The 27,047-nt window shown below is 38.4% G+C and overlaps 1 protein-coding gene across 1 annotated transcript in view; it reads right to left on the reverse strand.

Moving 5' to 3' along the window:
* HERC1 (HECT and RLD domain containing E3 ubiquitin protein ligase family member 1) overlaps nucleotides 1-27,047 on the reverse strand; it is a 223,057-nt gene that overhangs the window by 34,222 nt on the left and 161,788 nt on the right. The window contains exons 45-60 of the mRNA XM_049783985.1: nucleotides 26,816-27,036; nucleotides 25,433-25,701; nucleotides 24,142-24,194; nucleotides 22,902-23,102; nucleotides 22,241-22,415; nucleotides 18,500-18,770; nucleotides 17,948-18,161; nucleotides 15,885-16,090; nucleotides 12,210-12,337; nucleotides 11,027-11,154; nucleotides 8,950-9,150; nucleotides 6,915-7,045; nucleotides 5,217-5,416; nucleotides 4,414-4,519; nucleotides 677-823; nucleotides 229-330 (exon numbers count right to left, since the gene is read on the reverse strand). Of these exons, the coding sequence (XP_049639942.1) occupies nucleotides 229-330; nucleotides 677-823; nucleotides 4,414-4,519; nucleotides 5,217-5,416; nucleotides 6,915-7,045; nucleotides 8,950-9,150; nucleotides 11,027-11,154; nucleotides 12,210-12,337; nucleotides 15,885-16,090; nucleotides 17,948-18,161; nucleotides 18,500-18,770; nucleotides 22,241-22,415; nucleotides 22,902-23,102; nucleotides 24,142-24,194; nucleotides 25,433-25,701; nucleotides 26,816-27,036 (2,753 nt within the window). The remainder of the gene's footprint in view (nucleotides 1-228; nucleotides 331-676; nucleotides 824-4,413; nucleotides 4,520-5,216; nucleotides 5,417-6,914; nucleotides 7,046-8,949; nucleotides 9,151-11,026; nucleotides 11,155-12,209; nucleotides 12,338-15,884; nucleotides 16,091-17,947; nucleotides 18,162-18,499; nucleotides 18,771-22,240; nucleotides 22,416-22,901; nucleotides 23,103-24,141; nucleotides 24,195-25,432; nucleotides 25,702-26,815; nucleotides 27,037-27,047) is intronic.

Consider the following 27,047-nt stretch of genomic DNA (forward strand, 5'->3'; position numbering starts at 1 on the left):
AAAAATCACGGCAGAAAATAAAAAATAACTTTTAAATGGAAATTTTGGTTGTTGCAAATAAGTATTTTCAATACAAGTAAAGTGCTAGATTATAAATCTGGGTTCTGCCAGAAGTTTTCCCTCTGTCACTGAATTGTTATATTGTCACAGGCAAGTAATACATAGAACAAGATGATTTTGAAGTATCTTGCAGATTTATATCTCTGATTTGATAAAACTGCATTGTACCTTTGATCTATTGGAGCAAGCAGCTACTCCGACATCTGGAATCCATACTGTGGTCTGAATAGCTCCTGAGCCTATGACAACAGTTTGTAACACTGAACCATCCTAAAAAGAAATAAGTTTATTAAAATACTCTACTTAACCTTAGCAATTTCTTAAACTAAAAATTTAGAATTCAAACTGACAGGAGCATACTCTAAAGTCTATACTTTACCCAATCTCATACCTTCTACAAAATGTGAGGTAGATCACTTTTCTAACTTACTTTAAGTATATATTAATAACAGGATTCCAAATATTATTTCTTTGGTATTAAAGACAGCATTATGACTACTACTGTTATTGTGTCCTATTTCTAGGATTGGTTACATTAATTTATCATATATGCTAAAATATGTCTTAAAATAAAAGCAAGTATTTTTAAAGACAAAAGCAATAACCTCAGTCTTACCCTTAGAGACCAGATGTTCATAAGTCCACCCAATCCACCGGATACCAGGGCCAGCCCGTCAGAACTAAAGGCAACTGTCCGGACAGGGGTGATATGACCCCTAAGTTGATAAACACACTTGGCTCCAGCTGATTTTCGATATCTATCCTGCAATTCATTTACATTTTTAACAAATTAATATTTAAATACCTTATGACTCAAAATTAACATTTTATTCTTAGCAATTTTATATTTAGTACAAAACTGAGGAAAAGAAAAACAACTTGTAAGAGTTAGTAGCCTGATTGAGAGAATAATAAAATATTTATCAGGTTCTCTTTTACAGGAGGTAAGTCTTATTTTGTATTTTCCTACTCTTCAAGCTGGCAGAAATTACTAAATCTCTAATTTTTTCTTCTGTTCCTCATAAAGTACAAGTTAGGAAAATCCTACTTTTATTTGAATGTGCCTCAATTTTAAAATTTAAGTTTAAATTTTTCATTTTAGTCCTCAAACATTCTGATTTATACATGCCAAGGATCTTTGGTGTCTAGCTTAAAGTTCTGCTAGGTAGGTTTTACTTTTCTTTTATTATTGTCTGTTTTTTCAGGCCACATCAGGCAGTGCTCAGTTTACTCCTGGAACTGCATTCAGGAATTATGCCTGGCAATGCTCAGGGATGATATAGGGAACTAGGATTCAAACCCACGTTAGCCATGTGCAAGGCAAATACCCCAGGGTCCTTCCTGATGATCCTTGACCAGCCAGGCCAGCAATTCAACACAAGGGCCTATTTCCTGTGCTCTGTGTTTGCCAGGATGACGTTGGCAGTACTCCAGGGGGGCTCAAAAAAATGTGCCCAGCAAAGTTCAGAAGAACATGTGGTACATGGAGCTGGCTGCAAGCAAGGTACAATATTAATCCTGTCTTATCTCTCTCTCCCATGTTTTGCAGGCTTTTGAAGTGAAGTGATATTAATAAAAGACCTGTAAAAAGTGCTACTCTCTAGCATAAAGAGCAAACTCAATTGACTTGTAATGTTCCTACCTCTACTTCTGTGAAATTTCTCCTTATTATAAAACTATCTACCCCTTCTATTGCCCTCCTTTCTCCTGCCTTGAAGCTCCATCTTCCTTTTCATTATTCCAGTATACAGTATCGGTGGGACTCATTTACCCAAGATGATATGGACATTTTCCCCTCCTATGATGGAAAGTCTCATTACTGTTCCACAATGAGCCATGAATCACTCACATGCACAAGGGACATGGTGATTTCTGTACCGTTAAGTTCTAATATATGTGCTGCCCAATTGAGCACCCTTCCAAAGGAATTTATATCAGGAACAAAAGCTGCAAGCTCATAGGTAAGGAATGTGATTGGATTCGTAGCTCAATATCTAACAAACTTTTAAATTGGATGTGAATCCTGAATAGTGGAAGATTTTACACAAGGCGCTAGATTTTGGTTTCTGTTTCTCTCCACACTTCCTAATGCCCAACTTCATGATTTTACAATACTTGCTCAGATGGCCTAATAAGTATGATATCTAAACTTGTGACCTCTATTTATGGTAGAAGAATCATTCTTCAAAGGTGAGGCTCTGGGTCAATGGGAGGCAATTTTGGCTAGGGTTCTCTGGTGGTTCTATGTCACTGCAGCACAGACTACACTTAGGACTGTTCTCTAGGGTCTATTATATCCATTACACACATAACCACTACTCAATACTTATCTTTTCTTAGCAAGGAATTATAAAAGCTCCAACTTAAGCTTTTTTTGAGAGCATAAAAAAGATGATAAAAAAAGAGGGGCAGGGCTAAAAAAGATGATAATCACATTTTTCTTTTTTTTTTTTCCGGCCACACCCATTTGATGCTCAGGGGTTACTCCTGGCTAAGTGCTCAGAAATTTCCCCTGGCTTGAGGGGACCATATGGGACGCCAGGGGATTGAACCGTGATCCTTCCTTGGCTAGCGCTTGCAAGGCAGACGCCTTACCTCTAGCACCACCTCACTGGCTCCCACATTTTTCAATTGATCTAGCCTTTTGAGATCTGGTAATCAAGAAAGAATTACTTTGAAAACTTAAACAATTTGTGATTTTTTTTTTTGTTTTTTTGGGCCACACCCAGTAATGCTCAGGGGTTACTCCTGGCTATGCGCTCAGAAGTTGCTCCTGGCTTGGGGGACCATATGGGACACCGGGGGATCGAACCGCGGTCCGTCCAAGGCTAGCGCAGGCAAGGCAGGCACACCTTACCTTTAGCACCACCGCCCGGCCCCAACAATTTGTGATTTTAAATAAGTTCTTCCAATCCCATATGATCCAGCTATACCACTCCTAGGGATGTACCCTAGGAACACAAAACATTATATAAAAATGCCTTCTTCACACCTATATTCATTGCAGCGCTATTTACAATAGCCAGAATCTGGAAACAACCAAGATGCCCTTCAGCAGATGAATGGGTAAAGAAACTCTGGTACATATACACAATGGAATATTATGCAGCCGTTAGGAGAGATGAAGTCATGAAATTTTCCTATATATGATAAAAACCATTATGCTGAGTGAAATAAGTCAGAGGGAGAGAGATAGACACAGAATAGTCTCACTTATCTATGTGTTTTAAGAAAAATAAAAGACATTGTAATAATGCCCAGAGACAATAGAGATGAGGGCTGGAAGGACCAGCTCATGATATGAAGCTCACCACAAAGAGTGGTGAGTGCAGTTAGAGAAATAACTACACTGACAACTATGATGACAATGTCAATGAGTGAGAGAAATAGGATGCTTGTCTCAAATACAAGAGGTTGTAAGGGAGGGGGATTGGGAACATTGGTGATGGGAATGTTGCACTGGTGAAGAGGGGTATTCTTTTGTGTCTGAAACTCAACTATAATTATGTTTGTAATCAAGGTACATAAAGAAAGATAAAAAAAGGAAAAGAAAAAATTAATCTTTAAAAATATACTATGAAACTGAAAAAGACTAGAGGGGGCATAAAGGTAGTATCTATTTGCTTGTTTGTTGTTATTACATTTGGGACCATTTCCAGTAGTCCAAATAATAAAGAAGTTATTTCCAGTTGTGCTCAGAGACAATTGAAAGTTCAGTTCAGAGTGGCTCTGGGAGGGGTTTGTTAGAAGGACCATGAAGTTCCAGAATCTGGAAACAACCCAGATGCTCAACAACAGACAACTGGCTAAAGAAACTGGTACATATACACAATGGAATATTATGAAGCCATCAAATAATAAAGTCATGAAATTTTCCTATACATTGATGGACATGGAAACGATTATTCTTAGTGAAATAAGTCAGAGGGAGATAGACAGAATAGTTTCACTCATCTATGGGATTTAAGAAAAATAAAAGACAGCATGTTAATAATACCCAGAGACAATAAAGATGAGGGCTAGAAGGACTGGCCCACGACATGAAGCTTACCACAAAGAATGGTGAGTGCAGTTAGAGAAATATCTAGACTAACAATTATCACGACAATGGTATTGAGTGAGAGAAGTAGAATGCCTGTATTGAATATAAGCAAAGGGTGAAAGAGAAGAGAGATGGGGTCATTTGTGAAGGTTGCACTGGTGAAGGGGAGGGGTGTTCCTTTTTTAATAACTGAAACCCAACTGCAAATATGTTTGTAATCATGGTGCTTAAATAAAGATATTAAATAAATAAATAAATAAATAAATAAATAAATAAATAAATAAGCTCTTCCAAAATGCCGAAATATTTACCTGGCCATTTGGTTCTGGTTCCCACCATCCTTCTGAACCAATCATACTGGTTTGTGTTGTATCTTGTGGAATACGCCAAACACACACTAAACCACTTTGACAACCACTTGAAAACAAAATCGATTACAGAAACCAAAATATCAACATGCAGAAGTAAAAATACTTAATAATATTTATTAAGGACTGAGAACATGACGAAATATTATTTTTAAAATTTATCTGTATAATTTTTTATTTGAAGAGGGGGTTGGGCCTCACCAGGTGGTGGTGAGTTACACTCAGCTCAATGCTCATGGGTCTCTCCTGATGGTGCAGGAGGATCATAAGTTACTGGGGATCAAGCCGAGATCTCTTAATGCAAAATGTGCACTAGCCAGCCACCTGAGCCATCTCTCTGTCCCTGCTATAATATTTTATAAAAACTATAACTAGAAGTGATATAGCTAAGGAGATTATATATCAGGCTTCACATTTGAAAATGGCACTTTAATTTTCTAAGATGCTGATTATTATTTTGGGGGGTGGGGTGATGGTTGGGTGAGTGGTTATAGACCACTGTGCTCTTGGCTTACTTCTGGCTTTGTGCTCAGGGATCACTTCTAGAGGTGGTCAGAAATTGAACCTGGGTCAGCTGTATGCAATTCAAGTGCCACACCCCACTATCCCACTATGCTTTTTCTCCAGCACCTCTAAGGTATCCTTAGAATACCAACTGACAGTTTAAGATTGCTGAAATGTTATACTTAATGCAAATAACAGTTTAAACTATTAAAAATAAAAACAGACACAAATTTACAACATACGTAGCCATGAGTAAATTCAGTTCAGCTCCTTTTCCTGAGAGGCTGCACCAAGCAATGCCATTGACAATAGATGGATGACAGAGTGCATGGAGACAGCGCCAGCATCCTGAAACAGGTCCCCAGATTTTCACATTTTCTTCTTTGGCACAAGTCATAAGAAGATGACCCATTGGGTCCCATTTCATACTAACAAGGGTATCCTTAAAATGGAAGAGGAGATAAAAGATCAGAGTAATGCTTCCTTCATCAACACTTTAAATTCAACTTATCTTTCTCTTGATCAGTTATTTTAAAATCAACTTATCATGTAAGTCAAAAATACTGTCATTATACTTCCAATTATTATAGTCACCCCAAAGAATATTTTATCCTTTATTAGTTTACATTATATATGTATGTATCCACTGCAATGAAGTTAAAATATATGAATTATAAAGTCCTAATTCAGTGAATATTATCTTCCATTCTTTTTTTTTTGGCATGGAGGTAGGGAATTTTCTTAGTAGTGCCCAGCAATACTCAGTTAACCAGGCTTGAAGGTTCAATGCATGGGCTGGCAGTGGTCGGGACATCAGACCCACTCCAGTGGTGTTTTGGGCCTTGAGTCATTTGAGTGACAAGGAACAAGCGGCTATGAGGAAAGAACTCTGTTTCTGTGCACTGAAGGCATGTGCCATTGACAACACAGTGGTTTTCTGACTCCCTTGTTTAGTATTTTTGTTTTGTTTTTGGGTCACATTCAGTGATACTCAAGGGTCAACCTGGCTCTGTACTAAGGAATTACTTCTGGCTTGGGTGACAATATGGGAAGTTGAGGATGAAATTCTCAGTGCTGTGTACAAGACAAGTGCTCTACAACCTGGTCCCCTTTCTTAGTATTTCTTTTAATTAAATTTTTTTTGAGGGGCCATACCCAGTGATGCTTAGAGGTTACTCCTGACTACATATTCAGAAATCACTCCTGGCTTGGGGAACCATATGGGATGCCAGGGATCGAACCGAGGTCTGTCTTGGGTCAGCCGCATGCAAGGCAAACGTCCTACCTCCAGCCCCCTTTCTAAGTATTTTTACAGTTACTGTCAATGAATGGCAATGATTAAAATATGGAAAGAAACTATGAAGTTTTCCTTATACCAAAAAAGAGTTTATAAGAATTTGGTTTGTTTATACTTTGTGTTTACATTGTTATCATCATTGTATTCTTGCTTTTTAAGCTTTCTTTTATATTCTCCAGCTCCTAGATTGATGTTTTTATGATATTTGCCCAAATAATCCTATAAGCACCTAAACTTGGAACCTCTACTTAAATTGAAAGAATCTTTTTCAAAGATGAAACTTTGGACATTTGTGGGAATTACTGTGATATGGATTGTTTCAAAAGTATTAATGTTTACTGTGATGGTTCTATTTTCTTGACTTGATGGCTTTCTTCTCTCTTTTTTCTTCTTTTTCCAACTTAAAAAAAAAAGTGATATACCAAGCAGTGAGGTATCACACTCAAGGCCTTCCATGTACTCTATCATTTGGGCTATTAGCTCTGGCCACAGGTGGCTTTCAGACTTCTTCCTGGCCAAAGACTAACAACAAATTGACTGTTATAAAAACAAAAACTATTACAGAAACTATTAGCAAGTAATACTACAGAGAAAAGAAAGAGATGGAGAAAAGGAAGAGAAAGCAGCCTTTCACAGTTGTTACCTTATGTGCATCAATGAGAACCATGCCTCCTTTATCAAGTGCTTCCTTTGTTCCCAGTAACAGTTTCCCATCAAAATATCCCACTGCAAATGGTTTTTCTTCACTGAACCAAGCAATGCAGGTTACAGACACTAGCATGTTAGAAATAAAATTTAAATGTTTAGATTAAGTAAAACATATTTATATGTAATTATCCATCATAAAAGACAGAGAACTGCCAACAATGGTAATAAGTTTCTAACCATCTGATTAGTGTATCTAGTAAAAATGCAGCCTGAACAAATAAAGGGATTCCATATGATCTAATTTAAAGACTGTTTTTTCTTTTGCTAATGCTATATTGTTTTGGGGTCACACTTGGTTGAACTCAGGGCTGCCACTTTGTTCTGTGTTCAGAAATCACTACTGGCACTGCTAGAGAGACCATAGACAGTAGTGGGGGAGAGAAGCAGGGTTGGCCACAGACAAGGCAAGAGCCTTAATTTTTGTATTACACCTCTGACCTCATAAACTATTTTTTCAAGAAGTGACAAGAACTACCTTATTTTTAGTCATTCATTCTTTTTCTGGCAATAGTGAAAAAAGAGATACAGAAATAATCCCTCACTGCCTTCTGGAAATTTCGCAGGGATGGGGAGGGCTATACCACAGCTACCAGGAGCTGCTTTAGGCAGTGTTTAAGGACTGGTAAAACATATGCTCCAGTCCTAAGTCATCTCCTTGGCTTCATTAACAGTTTTAAAGTCAGTGAACTCGGACCTCTTTCTTTTCTTTTGGCCCAGAAGCTATAATAAAACTGGGGGGAAAAAAAGCAAAACAAATTAACTCATAGCAAAAATGTTAACTTTTACTTTTGTTTAATATCCCTACTTAGTGTATCACTATATTCTAACAAAAATGTCCATTTTAACAATATACAATTGTATTTGCTTCTTTGAGTATATATAAAATTGGACGGTTACAAAAGAAGTAAAAAAGAAATATTTGTCTGTGGCAGTTGGGGACATGGGAAATAAGCAGATGGAAGAAAGGTTTGCTCTATACATATACATACACTTCCACCTAGATGTGACTATATGTTTGTTGGCAGTACTCTGGAAACCACACAGGATTTCCAGGTATTGAATCTGTATGAAAAATACTAAGTTCAGCCTGTAGAGCTATCTTCCTAGTCCATCTTATTTCTATTATCACCACCATCAGATAATTCTCATAATCATATTCCTATATTAATTATTATTATATATAAAAATGTGCTCTACTACTGAGCACAATCCAGACATTGTATACTTTAAATCTTTAAAATTATGGAACCCATTCAAAAGTAAGCAATTAAAAAATCTAGTCTTTTGATAGAGAACTAAGTAAGCTGAGACTGTAATCTCTGAAATAGCCCACTCTCCAAAAGTAACAAAAACTATGGCAAAATACTTACCTAGCCAAAGAAAAGTGAAAAATATAAGAGAACAGATTTTGCATTATTCCTTGTCAGATCAAGGAATTCTTAACTTCTCTTATTGCCTCCATTTTTTTATTTAATAATTTCATCTCTACCAAAGACTACTCTTTTTTTTTTTTTTTTTGTGGTTTTTGGGTCACACCTGGCAGTGCTCAGGGGTTATTCCTGCCTCCAGGCTCAGAAATTGCTCCTGGCAGGCACGGGGGACCATATGGGACACCGGGATTCGAACCGATGACCTCCTGCATGAAAGGCAAACGCCTTACCTCCATGCTATCTCTCCGGCCCCAAGACTACTCTTTTTTTATCTTGAGACATTCCTAACTTTGAATCTGCTCTTGGTATTCAGTTACAATGAAGATGAATCACCAATGCTTTATATACAGAGATTTCCTGGCAGAGATGTATGACAGGGGTGAGGAGAAAAACTTTCAACTTGGTTACTAATTAGAATAAAATTGAAGAACTGAGAAAGCAAAAGCAAAAGCCACGTTCTCTCAAGATTTAAAATAGCAAGTGCTCCAATAGCTAAACATATCTGATGGGAAGAAATACTTTGTAACTCCAGTTACATACCATCCTTTCGGTAGCAGTGCTCTAGTTCCCTGCGGTGCATGGTGGATACATCAACCACTTCAATCAATCCTAGGGATCCATCCATCCGTCCTACCAATAGTAACTCTGGAGACTCTCCTGACCAAGCTAGAGCTGGACCCTCTTCTGGCCAAGCCAGGGCAGAAACCCAATGAGGCTGAATATCTACTAATCCTTTTCCTCCTGTAGGGGGAAAAAAGTTAACTAGTTGTTACTTAACTCTTTAAAAAATAATAAAATAAATGTTACTTAGTTTTAAAGTGTACTCAAGGCCATTTCTAATGTTTTAATAACCTACTAGTGAGTAGGACGGCAAGACCATACCTTTTACTTATAAACCAGATAAGATGATCAAATATAAAGAGTTCTAGAGCATCCTTAAAAGGAAAGAATGAAAAAAAAATACTCAGTAGACAAATGTCTGACACATTTTCTCCTCATAATAATCAAAAACCAAATTAACATAAAATATTCTGTATGTTGAAAACATTTTTCCAATGAGAAATTTCCAGTGGAAAAATGAAATCAGGGCCAGAGTACTAGTGCAGAGGTAGGGCATTTGCTTTACCTGCGGCTGACCCAAGACAGACCTTGGTTTGATCCCCAGCATCCTATAAATAGTTCCCCAAGTCAGGATTTATTTGTGAGCTTATAGCCAGGAGTAAACCTGTGCATCACCAGGTGTGGCCCAAAAACAAAAACAAAAACAAAATAAAAGAAAGAAAGAGGGCCAGAGAGATAGCATGAAGGTAGGGTGTTTGCCTTTTATGCAGAAGGATGGTGGTTCGAATCCCAGCATCCCATATGGTCCCCCGAGCCTGCCAAGAGCAATTTCTGAGCGTAGAGACAGGATTAACCCCCTGAGCACTGCCGGGTGTGACCCAAAAACCAAAAAAAGGAAAGAAAAATGAAAACATTTTTCCAACATATAGGAGGTAAGGAGTCTTGCATATTCAGGAGCTTGTCCTAGTTCAAATCATTGATACCACATACAGTACCCATGCAAAGCAAGGGATCATCACTCCTGAGCACAAAGCCAGAAATAAGCTCTTCAACATTACCAATTGTGGCCCCCAAACAAAATAAATGAAAAATTTAGTTTACCCTACAAGCTCCTTCAGATATATGAAATATAATGGTAGTTTTTCAAATATGCAAGAAATTAAAAAGATTACCCAACCTGTAAAACAAACAAAAGTAACTTCAAGTGATTCATAAAAATACAGAAATTAAAATTCATAATATATAATTGAGTTGCTACCTCTACTCAAGGCATATCATGAACACCAGTGGTATAGGAACAGAATTTTGAATTTACAATTACCAGATTAGCTGAAGCTCCTATAAAGAAAAATTAAAACATGAACACTTGTGAGCAAGAGTGACAGAGGGTTTGCCTTAGATATGGCCGCCCTGGGTTCAATCCCTGGTATCCCATATGATCCTCTGAGCACTATCAGGAGCAATTCCTGAATGCAGAGCCAGGAGTTAATCTTGAGCACCACTGGGTATGGTCCCCAAACCAAAAATAACAACAATAAAAAGAACATTTTTCCTTTAATTTAAAATATGCTTCAGGGCTGAAGAGGTAGATCCCTAAGCTAAGCACATACTTACATCTAGGTTGTTTGATCACCGCACTGCAAGATTGAGGGAGAACCCAGAGAACAGAGCCAGGGGTACTCCTAGCACTACTAAATAATAATAATAATGATGATGATGATGATGATGATGATGATGATGATGATGATGATGATGAAGAAAATAAACATACTACCAGTGGTCCTCAAACTATGGCCCGCGGGCCACATATTGTATTTGTATCTGTTTTGTTTCTTCATTGCAAAATAAGATATATGCAGTGTGCATAAGAATTCGTTCATAAGTTTTGTTTTTACTATAGTCAGACCCTCCAATGGTCTGAGGAACAGTGAACTGGCCCCCTGTTTAAAAAGTTTGAGGACCCCTGAATATACAGTTCACACAGGTCAAGCAGACTGAGAGACAGAAAGCCAAGAGGATGGCTGCAATAGTTTATTAATATTTACATGGCTCTTACCATTAACTTGCCAGATATTCACCATCTTTTCCAAAGCTCCAGCCAGGTATTTGCCACTGATACTCCAGGAAACTGGTGAGAAACTTGGATCGCTGGGTGACCCCAGGCTTTCTTCAATGTCCCCTTCCCTAGAACATGACATGTATGTCTGAATTACAGTCACATTAAAACACATATCCTCAAATCAAGGTTTCATACATACTAGAATACAAACCATATTCTTACATTTTAAAAGCTTGACCAACAGTATTTAACAATAATATTTATGCTGGTTACTTGTTATGATGTAAAAAATTATAACATTATAAGAATTAAGGACGCTTCATTTCTTCATTACTTAATATAGTACACAATGGTCATTACTCAGAACACAGTGATTCTTATTTGCAACATCTTTAGAGATTATTAGGAAAAATATAACTTTAGCCAGGGAATGTGGCTCAGAAATCATCACTTGCCATGCATACATGAGACCTGGCTTTGATCCCTGGCACCATGAAAAAGAAAGAATAGGGGCCGGGTGGTGGCGCTAGAGGTAAGGTGTCTGCCTTGCCTGCGCTAGCCTAGGACGGACCGCGGTTCGATCCCCCGGCGTCCCATATGGTCCCCCAAGCCAGGAGCGACTTCTGAGCGCATACCCAGGAGTAACCCCTGAGCGTCACCGGGTGTGGCCCAAAAAAAAACCAAAAAAAAAAAAAAATAGAAAAAGAAAGAATAAAGAGAAGGAAATAAAGAAAAGAAAGGAAGGAAGAAAGAAAATGCTAGAAAAAACATCCAAGTTATAAAATTATAAAAACAGTACATTCAATCACTGAAGACATCATTACTTTTTTATTTATTTATTTATTTATTGCTTTTGGGGCCACACTTGGCAACGCTCAGGGGGTACTCCTGGCTCTGTGCTCAGAAACTGCTCCTGGCAAGCTTGGGGGACCATATGAGATGTCTGGAATTGAACTGGGTTCATCCTGGGTTGGCCATATGCAAGGCAAATGCTCTACCACAGTGCTATCTCTCTGCCCTTCATTATTTTAACTTCTTGTAAAACTACAAAAAATTCACCTGCTTTTTTTTTTTATAGAATTGAATATTTATCTTGATTCAATTCTTCATACAAACACTGAGAATTAAAGACTGTATTTAATAAATTTCTCTCCATACAGGAGCTAATGATAGCACTCACAATCGGTTGAATACGCAGGTCTGCTGCAGTGAATATTGCTTTTTAGTAACACTCCACACCCGGATGGTGCCATCGTTGCCACTTGTAGCCAAGAGACCTTTCTTATTACACCAAACACAAGTCATAACCTAGAAAAGGTAAAGAAAAAAGTTCACCAGTAGGATTTGATCAAATCATTTAAAACAATGTTATTAAATCTTTAAATAAATTTCAGGAGTGTTTGATCCACTTCTTTAAAGAATGTCCTGGGTATCTTTAGAGGTACTACATTAAATCTGTACAATGCTTTGGGGAATATTGCCATTTTAATTATGTTAATCCTATCAATTTTCCACTTCTTCAAAGAAGTGGATCAAACACTCTTGAAATTCATTTGGAACAATAAACACCTGCAAGTAGCTAAAGAAACCCTTGGAAAAAGGAAAATGGGAGGCATCACTTTCCCCAACTTTAAGTTGTATTACAAAGCTATAGTCATTAAAATAGCCTGGCATTTGAATGCAGACAGACCCTCAGATCAGTGGAATAGACTTGAGTATTCAGAGAACGTTTCCCAGACATATAATATTCATTGATAAAGGGGCAAGAAATGCAAAATGGAGCGAGAAAAGCCTCTTCAACAAGTGGTTTTGGCACAACTGGTCAGCCACTTGCAAAAAAGGAACTCAGACCTCCATCTAACACCATGCACAAACGTCAAATACAAATGGATTAAAGACTTCGATATCAGGCCTGAAATCATAAGGTATATAGTACATAGGTAAAACAGTCCATGACATTGAGACTAAAAGCATCTTCAAGGAGGAAACAGCATTGTCCAAGCAAATGAAAGCAGAGATAAATATATGAGACTATATCAGTGGTTCTCAAATAGTGGGGTGCCCCCCAGGGGGGTGCGTGAGGCTCCATAAAGCGGGGGGGGGGGCATGTTTGACCTCGGCAAACACTGTCATAACAAGCTAAGCCCTGTGTTCATGCCTCTGTATGTCTCTGGAGCTGAGAGTCGCTGTGTCTTGCTTCCAACCCCGCTTCGAAAAGCTATGCATTGCAAAACATGCTCATTGTAGCCATTAATCCAGACATCATCTCTGATTAAAAAGCTCAAATTATTTTATATATTTTTGTTTTGCAGGTTAAAGTTTTTTTAAATAAAGATACTATTTACAGTCATGCGGGGGGGGGGCACAAAAATGTTTTCTTCTTCCTAGGGGTCATGAGAGAAAATAATTGAGAAGCACTTGACTATATTAAGCTGAGAAGCTTCTGCATCTCAAAGGAAATAATGCCTAGAATACAAAAGCCACCCACAGAATGGGAGAAACTATTCCCCCAATACCCATCAGATAAGGGACTAATATTGAAGATCTACCAGGTACTGACAGAACTTAAAAAGAAAAAAAATCTAACCCCATCAAAAATTGGAAAGAAGAAATGAAGACACAATTCCTCAAAGAAGAAATACAAATGGCCAAAAGGTACATAATGAAATGCTCCACATCATTAGTCATCAGGGAGATGCAAATCAAAACAACAATGAAGTACCATCTCACGCCACAGAAAGTGGCACACATCACAAAGAACAAGAACAATCAGTGCTGGCAAGGATGTGGAGAGAAAGGAACTCTCATTCACTGCTGGTGGGAATGTCAGCTAGTCCAGCCTTTATAGAAAACAATATGGATATTCCTCAAAAAGCAGGATATTTAGCTCCCATATGATCCAGCTATACCATTTCTAGGGATATGCCCTAGGAACACAAAAATATAATTCAAAAATGCCCTCCTCACATCTATATTAATCGCAGCACTATTTACAATAGCCAGAATCTGAAAACAATCAAGATGCCCTGCAACAGATGAATGGCTAAAGAAACTGTGGTACATATACACAATGGAATATCATACAGCTGTTAAAAGAGATGAAGTCACGAAATTTTCCTATACATGGATGAACATGAAAAACCATTATTCTGAGTGAAATAAGTCAGAGGAAGAGAGATAGACACAGAATAGTCTCACTCATCTATGTGTTTTAAGGTAATATTTATTTGTTTGTTTGATGTTGCTATGTTTGGGACCATTTCCAGTGGTCCAAATAACTAAGAAGTTATTTTCAGTTGTGCTCAGGGGTTACTCTCAGGTCAGTTCAGAGTGGCTCTGGGAGGGGTTTGTTAGAAGGACTATGAAGTTCTACAGATCTGAATGTATCTAGGAATGTATCAAAGCATCCATTTTAGCCCAATGTAGTACCACCTGGCTTTGGCCTAGTAATCCACATTTGAAGAGGAATAAAATTGTACCCCCAAAGATACATAACACTGCTACTTCAATTAAAAAAAAATGGAAGTATCCAGGATATGACTCACTTGTATGGTCTCACTGTTCTCTAAGTGGCTTATAAATATATATTTAGTAGCTTTATTTTCATTTTTTGGGTCACAACTGGTTGTGCTCAGGAGACACACCTGGCCATACTGGGCACCATATGCATAAGTGGGAAGCAAACCAGGGTCATGGCAACAACAGCATGAGAAGCAAGTGCCTTAGCCTTTGTACAGTCTCTCTGACCTTGAAGTAGAACTTGAACATACATCATTCAAATTCATTTATTTGGGATCTGTTAGAATCTTTATACAACATATTTATTAAGTTAAAATTTTTGTTTAATTCATTGAGAATAAGTACATCAACATATTTAAATATGCTCTAAAATAAATGACAAATAAGTTACTTGAAGATTAAAGGTCAGTTTTCATTTCCTAAATGCCCTTCTGCTCAGGAATCCAGAGGATTGGGTGAAAATAATGAGGCTAATTATTTTTGCTCTAGCATGGAGATGTCATCTTTCATGAGGCTATTCCTTTGTTTTTCTCATACTAATAGAGGAAATCTCAGTTTTTCTCCCTGGCAGCTATCAAAAGGCTACATTTCAGCTGTCCTCATTCTATATTCTGAACATCCCTACAGTATCCCAGCTTCTCTCTGAAATGGAGTCTGTAGTTCACCAATGCCAGATATCGAGAAGAGTGGGTTCAATCATGCCCCTGGCCTTGGGCTGCCTCAAAGGGAGGGCTGATTGTAGCAAAAGGCTGTCCAGGAACCAAGAGGCAAAGGTGCCTTTAAGAGCCAAACAGTCTAAGAGAGGTGACAGCTGGTGTGAGTGAGACTATGGGAATTTTGGGATTATTTTAACAAAGGAAAAGGTCTCAGTTAACAAAACATCTATGGGAAATTTCAGGAGGCCCAATCACTTGATAAGATGCACAAAGACTTTCCTAGAAAACTGAGCCATACTTTAACTTAGTTCCTCCTCAGTTGGGAAGTTTCTTTTCTGTTTTCCAATAAACATTTCTTTCTTTTTGACTCTAAGTCTAAGCATCTTTTCAGTCTTGAAAATATCAAAGAACTTGGGACCTGTGGACAGCCCAGAGCCCTATACTCACTCTGTTCACTACATCCTCCCAATGCAGAGAATAGGGTTGTAGTTAATGAATAAATATTGAAAAGCTGTGTGTATACCTGAATTAGAGAGAGAGAGAGAGATACAGAGACAGAGACAGAGACAGAGATGAGGGAATGAGAGACGTCTAGATAAATTTTAAGCTTTTCGAGAAGAGCAAAGTCACTTAGTTCTTACATAAGGTAAGCAACACAATTTGGAGCTCAAAATACATACTCGGTTCTGATGTGCCTCCAATTTGATAAAGGAGCATTTTCTGAGGTCTCCTCCCATATCAGCGAGCGTCTGTGGAGCTGCTTGGTTGTCTCGATCATGTGCAGCAAGAGTGCGCACAAGTTGCTGAGCAGCCCATTGCCTGTGCTGTGAAGACAGCCTGGAGGAAAGGCAGCAAGCTGCCAGGGCATTGGCCAGCTCCAGAGGGCCTACAGCAGAAGGATCATAGGAAGGATGGGCAAACAATTGGGCAACTAAACCTGCTTAGACAAAACAATGAAATGATGCCTGGGTGAGAATCAATGATGAACAAACAAACATGGGCTAACCCATATTTTCTAAGACTTAGCACTTTAGCAAGCATTTCTTTTAACTAAAATATGCATATAAGGTATAAAGTATTTAATTCACATCAATTTCTGTAACAAATCTGAATTCAGTGCTGACTGTATATTTATATACACCTATCAGTTGCAGTTGTTCTTTCTTTCTTTCTTTTTTTTTTGGTTACACCTGGCTATGCTTAGAGCTTACTCTGGCTCTGCACCTAGGGATCACCCTGGCCATGCTTGGAGGACTGTATGGGATACCAGGGATTGAACCCAGGTAGGCTGTGTGCAGGGCAAATGCCCTACCTGCTGTATTCTCTCTAACTACTCTAAATACTAGTTTCTTAAAAAGTAGGCCAAACCCCCAAATTAGGTCACATAATTGTGTAAATGAATGTGGGGGTTGCAAATAAACTTGCAACAGTGAAAGGGTTTCTAATGAGCAATGATCAAAATTGATTCAAATTCAACAGTATCATGTATCTAAGGTATATCTGGTAGCATTCACCCAAAGCTGCATTTTTCAGGCAGAAAGGGGATTGTGAGTTATATGTTTTTATAAATATATATATGCACATATGCATATATAATGTTTAAGCTCTCTTTATAAACATTTAAGCCTTCCTCTAAATGACTGAGCTTGCTGCAGAACTAATTTTGAGGTCAGAGCAGAGTATCCCTTAGAGTGGGGAACTTCCGGCCAGTGAGACAGAAGGTCTGAAAAACCTTATTTGGCCTTTCTGGGCCACATCCAGTGATGCTTAGGTATTATTCCTGGCTCTGCACTCAGGAATTACTCCTGGCATTGCTTAAGGAACTATATAGGATGTTGGGGATTATTAAACCTTAGTTGTGTGCCTACACAGCTCTATCTGTTGTACTATTTTGGCCTCTGGTCCAAAATACTTTAACATGTTGCTGGTCCTGGGAGTACCTGTGGAACAGACCCATGTGCTTCTTTTGGCTAATTACTGCCCATATGCTTTCAATATAGGGCCAGAAAATGTTGCTATAAATTTTCAAATGGCCCTTGGCAAGAAAAGGTTCCCCTATACTTGCCCTAAAGAATAAGAGTTTTTACTTTTGATGTTTAAGAGTGATCTCAATACCGAGTCAAAATGAATGAGCTGAAAAATCTAAATGTTTATCTCCTTTCTCTTAGTCAAATAGTCTTAGACACAGTGACGGAGACCTTCAAAATGTGATTGTATTAAGCAAAGAGGGAAACAGCCTTACCTTTATCTAAAGTCTTTTTTTGGGGGGTGGGAGTGGAGGTTACACCCGGCAGTGCTCAGGGCTTACTCCTGGCTCTATGCTCAGAAATCACTCCTGGCAGCCTTGGGGGACCATATGGGATGCTGGGATTCAAACCACCATCCTTCTGCATGCAAGGCAAACGCCTTACCTCCATGCTATCTCTCCGGCCCCATCCTTTATCTAAAGTTTACCAAGAAAACCTACTACAGTTATGACAACCTCTATGATGACTCAACTCTAATAAAATAACCAAACCAAATTTGTTATACTATCTAACAACTATTTTTGGCAAAAAAAAGAAAAAAGAAAAAAAGAAAAAGAATCCATGCACTTCTTTTATAATGGAATAAACTTAAAGATATTATGCAAGTCATCTTATTTGTATTGCTATATAATTCATCACATAAAACAATGCAAAATACATTTAAAAACTTAAATCAAACTGACTAGAAGACAATATTTAAGTGATATGAAGCTTACCTTTCTTTTCAACTTCTGACTTATCATAGTTAGGTCTCAATTTGGCCCCTTTGTCTGCTAGTAAAGCTACAAGTGCCTGAGTGACAACGAAGTTTGGGGAAGTTACAAGCTTATTTTCCTCAGCAATTCCTCGGAGAAAGCTGGGTAGAAACTTGCGCTGAATTGGATCATCAACAGTAGTTAGGTTTACACCCGTTGCAGCAGAAATCAAATTCTGAAGAGATAAGTTGGACAAAAATATTTAATTTTGCCATATTATTTTCTTTCTTTCTTTTTTCTTTTTGTTTTTGTGCCACACCCCGTGATGCTCAGGGATTACTCCTGGATATGCACTCAGAAATCACTCCTGGCTTGGGGGACCATATGTGACACCGGGAATCAAACCAAGGTCCTGGGTGAGCCATGTGCAAGGCAAAAACCCTACCGCTACGCTATTACTCCAGCACCAGTTTTGCCCTATTATTTTCAAACAAAAAGATATCATTTCAAGAGTTTCTCAGAGAATGAGCTGAAAATCAGCTATCTGTGAGACAAGCATTAGAACCAACTCACCTGTGTACACAGCTGCACCAGGAGCTTGGCTGCACTGGGGGTGTTGGAGGCCAGACAGCCCACTGCTGTGCTCAGGTAGGCCAGGCAAGAAATGGGCTTGCTGGCCTTGCTGTGCCCGCCGCGAGAGCGCTCTGAGGTATTTGCTGTGGCTGAGGGGCTGGTGGAGAGGCCAGCTCTCCCTGCTGCAGCCAAGCACATTAATCTAACTAGTGTCCGAATATCTGTGAGGCCCAGAGATTCAAGACCAGCAGCAAGGCTACAACTGGAACCACTGTTGGAAAAGTTCAGATGTTTAAGAATCCATTTCTTAATTTGAAGCACCAAATAATATCATTTGTAGTATCAATAACCAGAATAAAAGACAAACTGAATATCATTAGTAACACATATCCTAAGAGAGGCCAAAAAATAATATAATTGGAAAACTTACTGGAATTATTTTTGTTTGAATTAATATTGCCATACACTGCAACAAAACTAAATACTAAGTACTTAAGAGTCTGTTATTAGTGAGGCACTATATCTTCACAGTGCTCTCGGTATTTCAGTATTTCTCACCATGTGCTTTCCTTACCCTTCAAGTGTTTTTAATCTTAGCCCTTTTAACAGGTGCATAGTAGAATTTCAGTTGACTGTCATTTCCATGCCTCTGAAGAATAAGGAGGTTGAATACTTTTATTTTCATGTTTAAGCCCTACTTGGAGCTTACATTTTGGGGCATTATTTGTGCTTTGCTCAGTCCAAAAAGGATTTTTTTTTTTTTTTTTTTGATTTTGTGTCACACCCGGCAGCACTCAGGGGCTACTCCTGGCTCTATGCTCAGAAATAACTCCTGGCAGGCTCGGGGGACCATATGGGATGCTGGGATTCAAACCACCATCCTTGTGCGTGCAAAGCAAATGTCTTACCTCCATGCTATCTCTCCGGCCCCAGGATGTCCATATTTTTTAATCAAGTTACAGAAATTAGTTGTATGCTTGGTTATATTTTTTCTTATTTTCTCCCATGCAATCCTATTTACTTATTTTTTTTAATTTTGGTTTTTAAATTTTCGTAAAAATGTCATACTGGAAAAAGTTTATAAAATGTAACTAAGTCTTTTCTTTCATAATAACTGTCTTCTGTTATTCATAATCTTTTCTTTCATAATAACTGTCTTTTGTTATTTTCTTACTTATTTTTTTGGTGCTGTTGTTGCTTTTGGGGCCACACCTGCTGGTTTTCTGGGCTTAATCTTGCTCTGCAAACATGGTCAGTTCCTGGCATATTTGAAGGTTACTATAGAGTTGTGGGGATCAAACCCAGGTCAGTCATGTGCAAGATAAGCATCCTACCCACAGTCCTATATCTCCAGCCCCCTTTTGTGATTTACTTAAGAAATTTCTACAGGGGCCAGAGCGGTGGCGCAGCAGTAAGGTGTTTCCCTTGCACGTGGCTGACCTAGGATGGGCCATGGTTCGATCCCCTGGCATCCCATATGTTCCTCCAAGCCAGGGGAGATTTCTGAGCACATCGCCAGGAATAACTCCTGAGCATCACTGGGTGTGGCCCAAAATTCAAAAAAGAATTTTTTTTCTACAAAAAAGAAATGAAATTGCAAAAAGAAAGCACACACACAAAGAAAAAAGAAAAATAATTAAAAATAATAAGAAATTTGTACAAGCTTCAGAATCAAGAATTAATTACTGGCCAGAGAGATAATATAGTGTGTCTGATAAAGGCTCAATTCCTCGCACTCTGAGTCCACCAAGAGTGAACTCTGAGCAAAGAGCCTAAAATTAAGACCTGAGCACTGCCATGTGTGGCCGGAAACAGTCCTCCCTTCAAAAAAGAATAAATTCCTCTTATTACTTTATAGAAACTATTGATTTATCTTTCAACTACTTGGAAATAATTGTTTTGTACAGTGCGAAGAGTTGAGAGAAGACTCAACTTTTTTATTATGTGAGTAAAGCACCTGACCTTGTCCAAATGACTGAAAGATTAGCTTTTTTATTTTCTTTATTTGTGGCCACACCTGGCAGTACTCAGGAGTTACTCCTGGCTCTGTGCTCAGAAATCTTTCCTGGCAGGCTCAGAGGATCATGCAATGCTGAGAATCGAACCCAGGTCAGTCCCGGGTCTGCCACGTGCAAGGCAAATGCCCTACCACTGTGCTATTACTCCAGCCCCTGAAAGTTTAACTTTTCTTTCACTTCTCTTCAATATAATCTATTGTCATAATTCTGCTATAAATGAAATGCATATTTATATATTTTGGAAAATTTTTGAACCACACACTTTGAGAGGGGTTGGGCCATACCTGGTGACGCTCAGAGGTTACTACTGACTATGCACTCAGAAATTGCTCCTGGCTTGGGGGACCATATGTAACACCGGGGATCAAACCAAGGTCTGTCCTGAATCAGCCGTGTGCAAGGCAAACGCCCTACCACTATCACTCTGGTCCCTGAAGCATACACTTTTACCTAAATTTATTTTAAGTTTTTCTTTCAGGATCCTCTGGATTTCCTAATTAGCTATTAAATAACCAGGTGTAATTATTTTTCAGATGAATGACTTTTAAGTATTCTTGGCTCATTTTCTTTTTTAATTTTCATTTATTTATTTTAGTGTCAGGAATCAAGTCTAGGACCCGATATAAGCATACCATATACTCTGATCTTGAGACATAGAGAGACCCCCTTGCTTCTTTTCTTTCTTTCACATTAAAATCCACAGTAAGAACATGGTAAGAACTGTCAGTTATGAAAACTTGGTGAACTCTGCAGAAAAACTCATACAACCTTTAATTTAACATTGTATTAAATGGACCAGGAATCTTCCTTTCCTATTCTGGGTAAAAAAAATAAAAAATCTTGTCTTATCCATCTTGCTGGCAGAGAAAATATCCAGATCTACAACTATCACAAAAAATAACATCATGCTGCTAAATATTCCCATATCATATCCAATATGACAAATATGGGGGCTTCTCAGAATATGGGTGGGTAGATCCCCTTTTCTGCCTGAAGGCACAGTGGTCCACAAACACACCTGTCACCCTCTGACATACATATGGCCCAATCCCACAACTGAATCTCAACAAATTGCCATGCCACCAAATTGTTCCAGCTTGATTGCTCTTGAACCACATCTGTCCATGTGACACCTACAGGTTTTACTACGATAAGCCCAACAGGATCATAGCAAATCCAATAAGAAAGTTGTACAGAAGACTCAACTAGCACCAACCAGCACGGTAAATCCTCACTGACTTTAGGAACACCATGGAAAGATATAATCATCACAAATTGATTTTTACTGATCTAAGTTCAGATGATTCAACTACCTTTATGTTTCACGATACAATTTGTACCTACTTCGAATAAGGCTGAGGTGGTAGGTGGGAAAGTGGGGACATGATGGAGGAAAAGGTCAGAGTGATGGTGAAAATAGTGTTGGAACATGTAATGCCTGACAACTGTATTATGAACTTGGTGAATTAATGTTAAAAGAATAAAAAAATAAAATGTAAAGTTAGAATTATTATTATTTACTCAGTTATAATAATGGCACTGTCTTCTACCTTAAAAAGCCAAGTATTAAATGAATGAGTGATGATGAGTATGTTTAACTTTCTCATTTGTAAAATGAGAAATTTGCAAATTTGTAAAATTCCATCTCTGCCTCCCAAATAATACCAAGTTCTTAGTATATGCTAGTCATAACTGAGTTTTATTCAGACCAAGGGCCACTCACCTGACTGACAGGAGGGACAGTGCTCTCATGACCATTGTTCTGGCCAGAAGGACCTGGGCAGCAGCAGTCAGTCTTCTCAGAGCCACCACTCGGTCATGAGGGTTTGCCAAAGCAGCTGCCTGCTCACCTAATGTGATTCTTCCAGAGGAACTCTTTTCAACAGAGCCGTGGCACCCTGGAACATGGAAGGTTTTGTTTAAATCTCAGGTAAGAAAAAAAAAGTCTAGACAATTAGAACTATTTTTTCCATTTTATCCAGGATTCAGCTTAAAGAAAATTCAAGATTAAAATTCAGATTGTGTTTCAGCCATATGTTTTACTTCTCTATGACTTTGACATCCAGAAAATTCCTGAGAAGAAATATTTTGGGGAGGTGGAAGCTACCAGAGGTACATCTGGCAGGGTATAGGAGTAGGTGGTCTGATAGTGGAGGTCAAACTCAGGGCCTCTCTGATCCTTGACCATGACAGGCATGTGATCTAGCCCTTTGAGATTTTTCTCAGTTCCAAAAATCACTTTATGTCATAAAAATAACAACAATCAAAGCATGATGACACAGTGCCTGCAAATACTCGATAGGGCGAGGGTAATGTCAGATGCTTAATTATGTACCTGAGAAATAGGCTTGTTAAAATCAATGCAGATCAGCATTTGAGTTTACCTATTTGCATCAGAGTTTCTTCCATACTGTTGGTGGCTGTCACCATTGCCACTGAGGCTCCTAATGGATCACTGTCCGGGAACTGAACTGGTTCTGGCACAATGCGTCGATCATTTAAACCAAGTGGTCCAGCAAGTAATTCAAATTCTTCTTCACCTGTTAGCTTTTCATCTTCATCAACATCCAACATGTCCCAATCCTCTGAAATGTAAATAAACATATAGTCCATGAATATAAATATGGCATAACTAGTTATAACAGAGATGTATGGCTAGGAAACAAAATGACTAGAAGCCCTAAAAAATGGACACCACCGCCATCTCCTGGTGACCTAGCCAAACTGCACTCCTGAGTTATCAAAAGAGAACAAGTGCGGCAAGACCATAAAGGAACATAAATGTTGTAACTGGTGATGGAAACTTCAGCTGGTAAACAATACCATCAGGGAGCCAACAAGGAGGGTTCTGCTTGTTTGTTTGTTTTTGGGCCACATTTGGCACTGCTCAGGGTTTACTTCTAGCTCTGTGCTCAGAAATTGCTCCTGACAGGCTCGGGACCATAGGTCTGTACCACATCAGCTGCGTGCAAGAGAAATGCCCTACTGCTCTACTATCTCTTAGCCCCCAACAAGGAGTTTTTAACTATGTTCATAATTATTAGGGAATGATTTTTTTCGAGAAACTAAATGCTCCAGATAAAATGACTCAATTGTTTTTTACTTTTTACTTCTTCCAGTTAAGACATAAGCTTAAAATATACTACATTTTCCTTCTACTTACAAAAAAATTGTGTGTGTGTGTGTGTGTGTGTGTGTGTGTGTGTGTGTGTGTGATAAATCTAGAGCTTACAATCAGGATCCTTTTCACTGATTTTTTTTCTTTTGTTTTTTTCTTTTTGGCTTTTGGGCCACACCCAGTGATGCTCAGGGGTTACTCCTGACTATACACTCAGAAATTGCTCTTGGCTTGGGGGACCATATGAGACACTAGGGATCGAACTGAGGTCCATCCTAGGTCAGCTATGCACAAGGCAAATGCCCTACTGCTGCACTACCACTCCAGCCCACTTTTCAACTGATTTTTAAAACTCGCGCTATGGTTATCCAGCTTTCCTTAGACTTTTAAAGGAAAGTTTAATATATACATAAATATTGACACACATAAAGCTGAATTTTAGTAGCAGATATTAAGCAGTGTATACAAAAATACAAACAAAACAAAGTAGCTCTCAAAACATCTACCTTCATACACACTGTCCTGCTTGCCAATTAGATCTGGAGCTTGTCCCTTGTACCTGCACCAAACATGAAGAACATTGTGTTTTTATATGAAAATTAGTGCTCAAGAAGCAAATTAAATCATTAGAATGTTTTAAAATTCATTAATAAAGCAACATAAAATTAAAAACTGTTTTATATTATAACCTAATGTAATAAAAAGGTATGTAGGTTATATAGATATGCTTAATAAAATCAATAGCTATTTTCCTAATTACTGGGCACATTGCCAGGTCACCTATAATTGCTTATATTCCAAAATATCTTGATTTTTTTTTTTTTTTTTTTTTTTTTTTGGTTTTTGGGCCACATCCGGCAGTGCTCAGGGGTTACTCCTGGCTGTCTGCTCAGAAATAGCTCCTGGCAGGCACGGGGACCATATGGGAAACGGGGATTCGAACCAACCACCTTTGGTCCTGGATCAGCTGCTTGCAAGGCAAATACCGCTGTGCTATCTCTCTGGGCCCTTGACTTTTTTTTTTTTAATGGGTAAAGGGCATTTATTTCATGTAAAAGAATCCAACCCAGAGTACACAGATTCAGGTATAGGACCTAAATAGCATCCTGCCTTAAAATTTTAGTAGTTAACAGTAAGAACCAAAATCGTTTACACTAGAGAGTGATTGCAATTTAAGGATGTAAGATATATTAATGGAAGATATTTTTGTTTTGTATGCCACCTTTGGTGGTACTCAAGCCTTACTCTTATTTCTACACTCAGGTATCACTCTTGACAGGGCCTAGGGAATCCTATTGGGTGCTTCGAATTGAGTTCAGGTCAACTGTGTGAAAGGTGAGCCCCCTACCCACTGAACTATTTCTGCAGCCTCATTTAATCTATTTTTTATAATAAAATAAGACAAACATGTTTTAATTATGGTGTTTAAAGGTATCATTTAAAAAATAAAGTCTATTTTTTAAAGAAAGTTAAGAAAAAGATCTTAAGTAAAATTAAAATAAGTCTGTTTTTAAAGAACATTCAGAAAAAAAATCTTAATTAAATTGTCAAAATTTGGTGAGATAATAAGTGAAAAAAATTCCATTTGGCTTCCTGAAGCCAAAGATAAATGGAGTCAAGTGAAATAGGACTGCCAATGGCTATTCCTATATTCTATGTTCCCTGCTCTAGCAAGCACATGAAACCCTCCACCTCCTCCATCCTTCCTGACCCTGGAAAGTTAAAAGCCACCCAGGCCCTTGTGAAAATGGGGTATTTTTGTACTCTTCATTCAGAGGGATTGTAATTTCAAGATACCTTTCTGAACTTGATGTCTTAGATTTGGTCTTCAGTGCTAAGTATTTTTCCCTGCAGCTGCCACAGAGTAGATAGTAAGGATTTCCACTGCCACATTCCCCACCAAACCAGCCATCCACATAGGAGCCATTGCTGCGATAGCCCTGCCGGTTGGCACTGCGCCCACAGCCTGGGTGATTTCTCTTCATGTGTTGGTTGAAGCTGATGACACTGCATTCACACAGTTCACACACCACCACTTCTTCCCTGTCTTCAGACTCACAAACATGCTGCAAAGAATGATTTCATAATACATGATCAATTTCACATAAAATTAAGACCAGGCAATCAAGACTAGGATAATTAAATTAACTATTTTATTTACAAATTTGGACTAGTTGAAGGTATTTATTAATATTACACAACAAATTTATTTCAAATCAGAACTTAGTAATCCAATTTGAAGCCTTCTTTGCCTGTCCCTAATTTAAATTAGCATTTTTCAACTGGGGACTATATGCCCCCTAGCCCCCCTATTGGCCCCCAGGATATTACAAGGAGGCCACAGTTGAAAATCATGTCAATAAGGCAATACAACACAAGACCAGGAGCCAACTGGTAGAATAAGGGGGCCATAGGAAGGAAAAAAGGTTGGAAGGGTCGAAGATCAGAAAGATTGAGAAACAGTGCTCTAAATTACAATGACAGAAACTGAGCAAGAAAAGAGTTTACTTAACAATACACCTCATCTTAAATATTTTTCTTTCAATCCCTCCAATGAAATTATTTTGCTCTTGGTCATAACATCCAGGTCTATAGACTGAATTTGTATGATGACATTAGGATTTAGTTATCTCACTAACTTCTCTGCTGAACTTAAACCTATGAACTTGTCTGTCTCTGGTTTAAAAAGCATAATGCTAAGCAATGCAAACACAGAAACACACCAGACACCCTAAAGAAAGCTACTCTTACAAGAGCAAGGAGAGAACTTGTTCCTACAATAAAGCATTAGAGTGATGAAACAGAACCTGAGAGGAAAAGCAAGCATTCAGATGCCAGGTGAGCACAGAGCCATGTTGTAAACCCTTATGTTTACTGGAAGCTGATACCTATTTATAACCTTTGCTATTAGGATCAATATCACAACATAAGTCTCATGTAAGGAGGATGGGGAGAGAAGTAACACAACCACACAGAGTAACAATAAGAGACTTTGCTAATAAATTCAATTTAGTTAGAGTTTAGTTGAGTTGTAGTTATAGGTAGCAACATAATCTCAAGCATTAGAGCCTGAAAGATGAAGATGAGGTGTATGGTTTTTCAGACAGTAATAATATTAGGCAAAGCTAGAAGGAAAGCAGGAAAGTAAGTCAGAGCAGCCCCCGCTGCCCTCACACACACCCAGGTAGGCCAATCCAGTACCTCTGGGATCCACATTCCCAGAATATCATTGTCATTGGCCAGGTCTTGTCCAAACATGGCTTCCATGGCTTCATCATCAAGATCGATTTCCAACTCCTCATCTAAATTAAAGTCATACAACGCCCCTGGATCTTGCTGCAGAGACATTCCTTCTCTCCGACTCTGATTTCTGTGGGCCTGCACAGAGCGGTACAGCCCCGCTCAGAACAAA

The sequence above is a fragment of the Suncus etruscus genome, chromosome 1, assembly GCF_024139225.1.
Source record: "Suncus etruscus isolate mSunEtr1 chromosome 1, mSunEtr1.pri.cur, whole genome shotgun sequence".
Taxonomy (NCBI): domain Eukaryota; kingdom Metazoa; phylum Chordata; class Mammalia; order Eulipotyphla; family Soricidae; genus Suncus; species Suncus etruscus.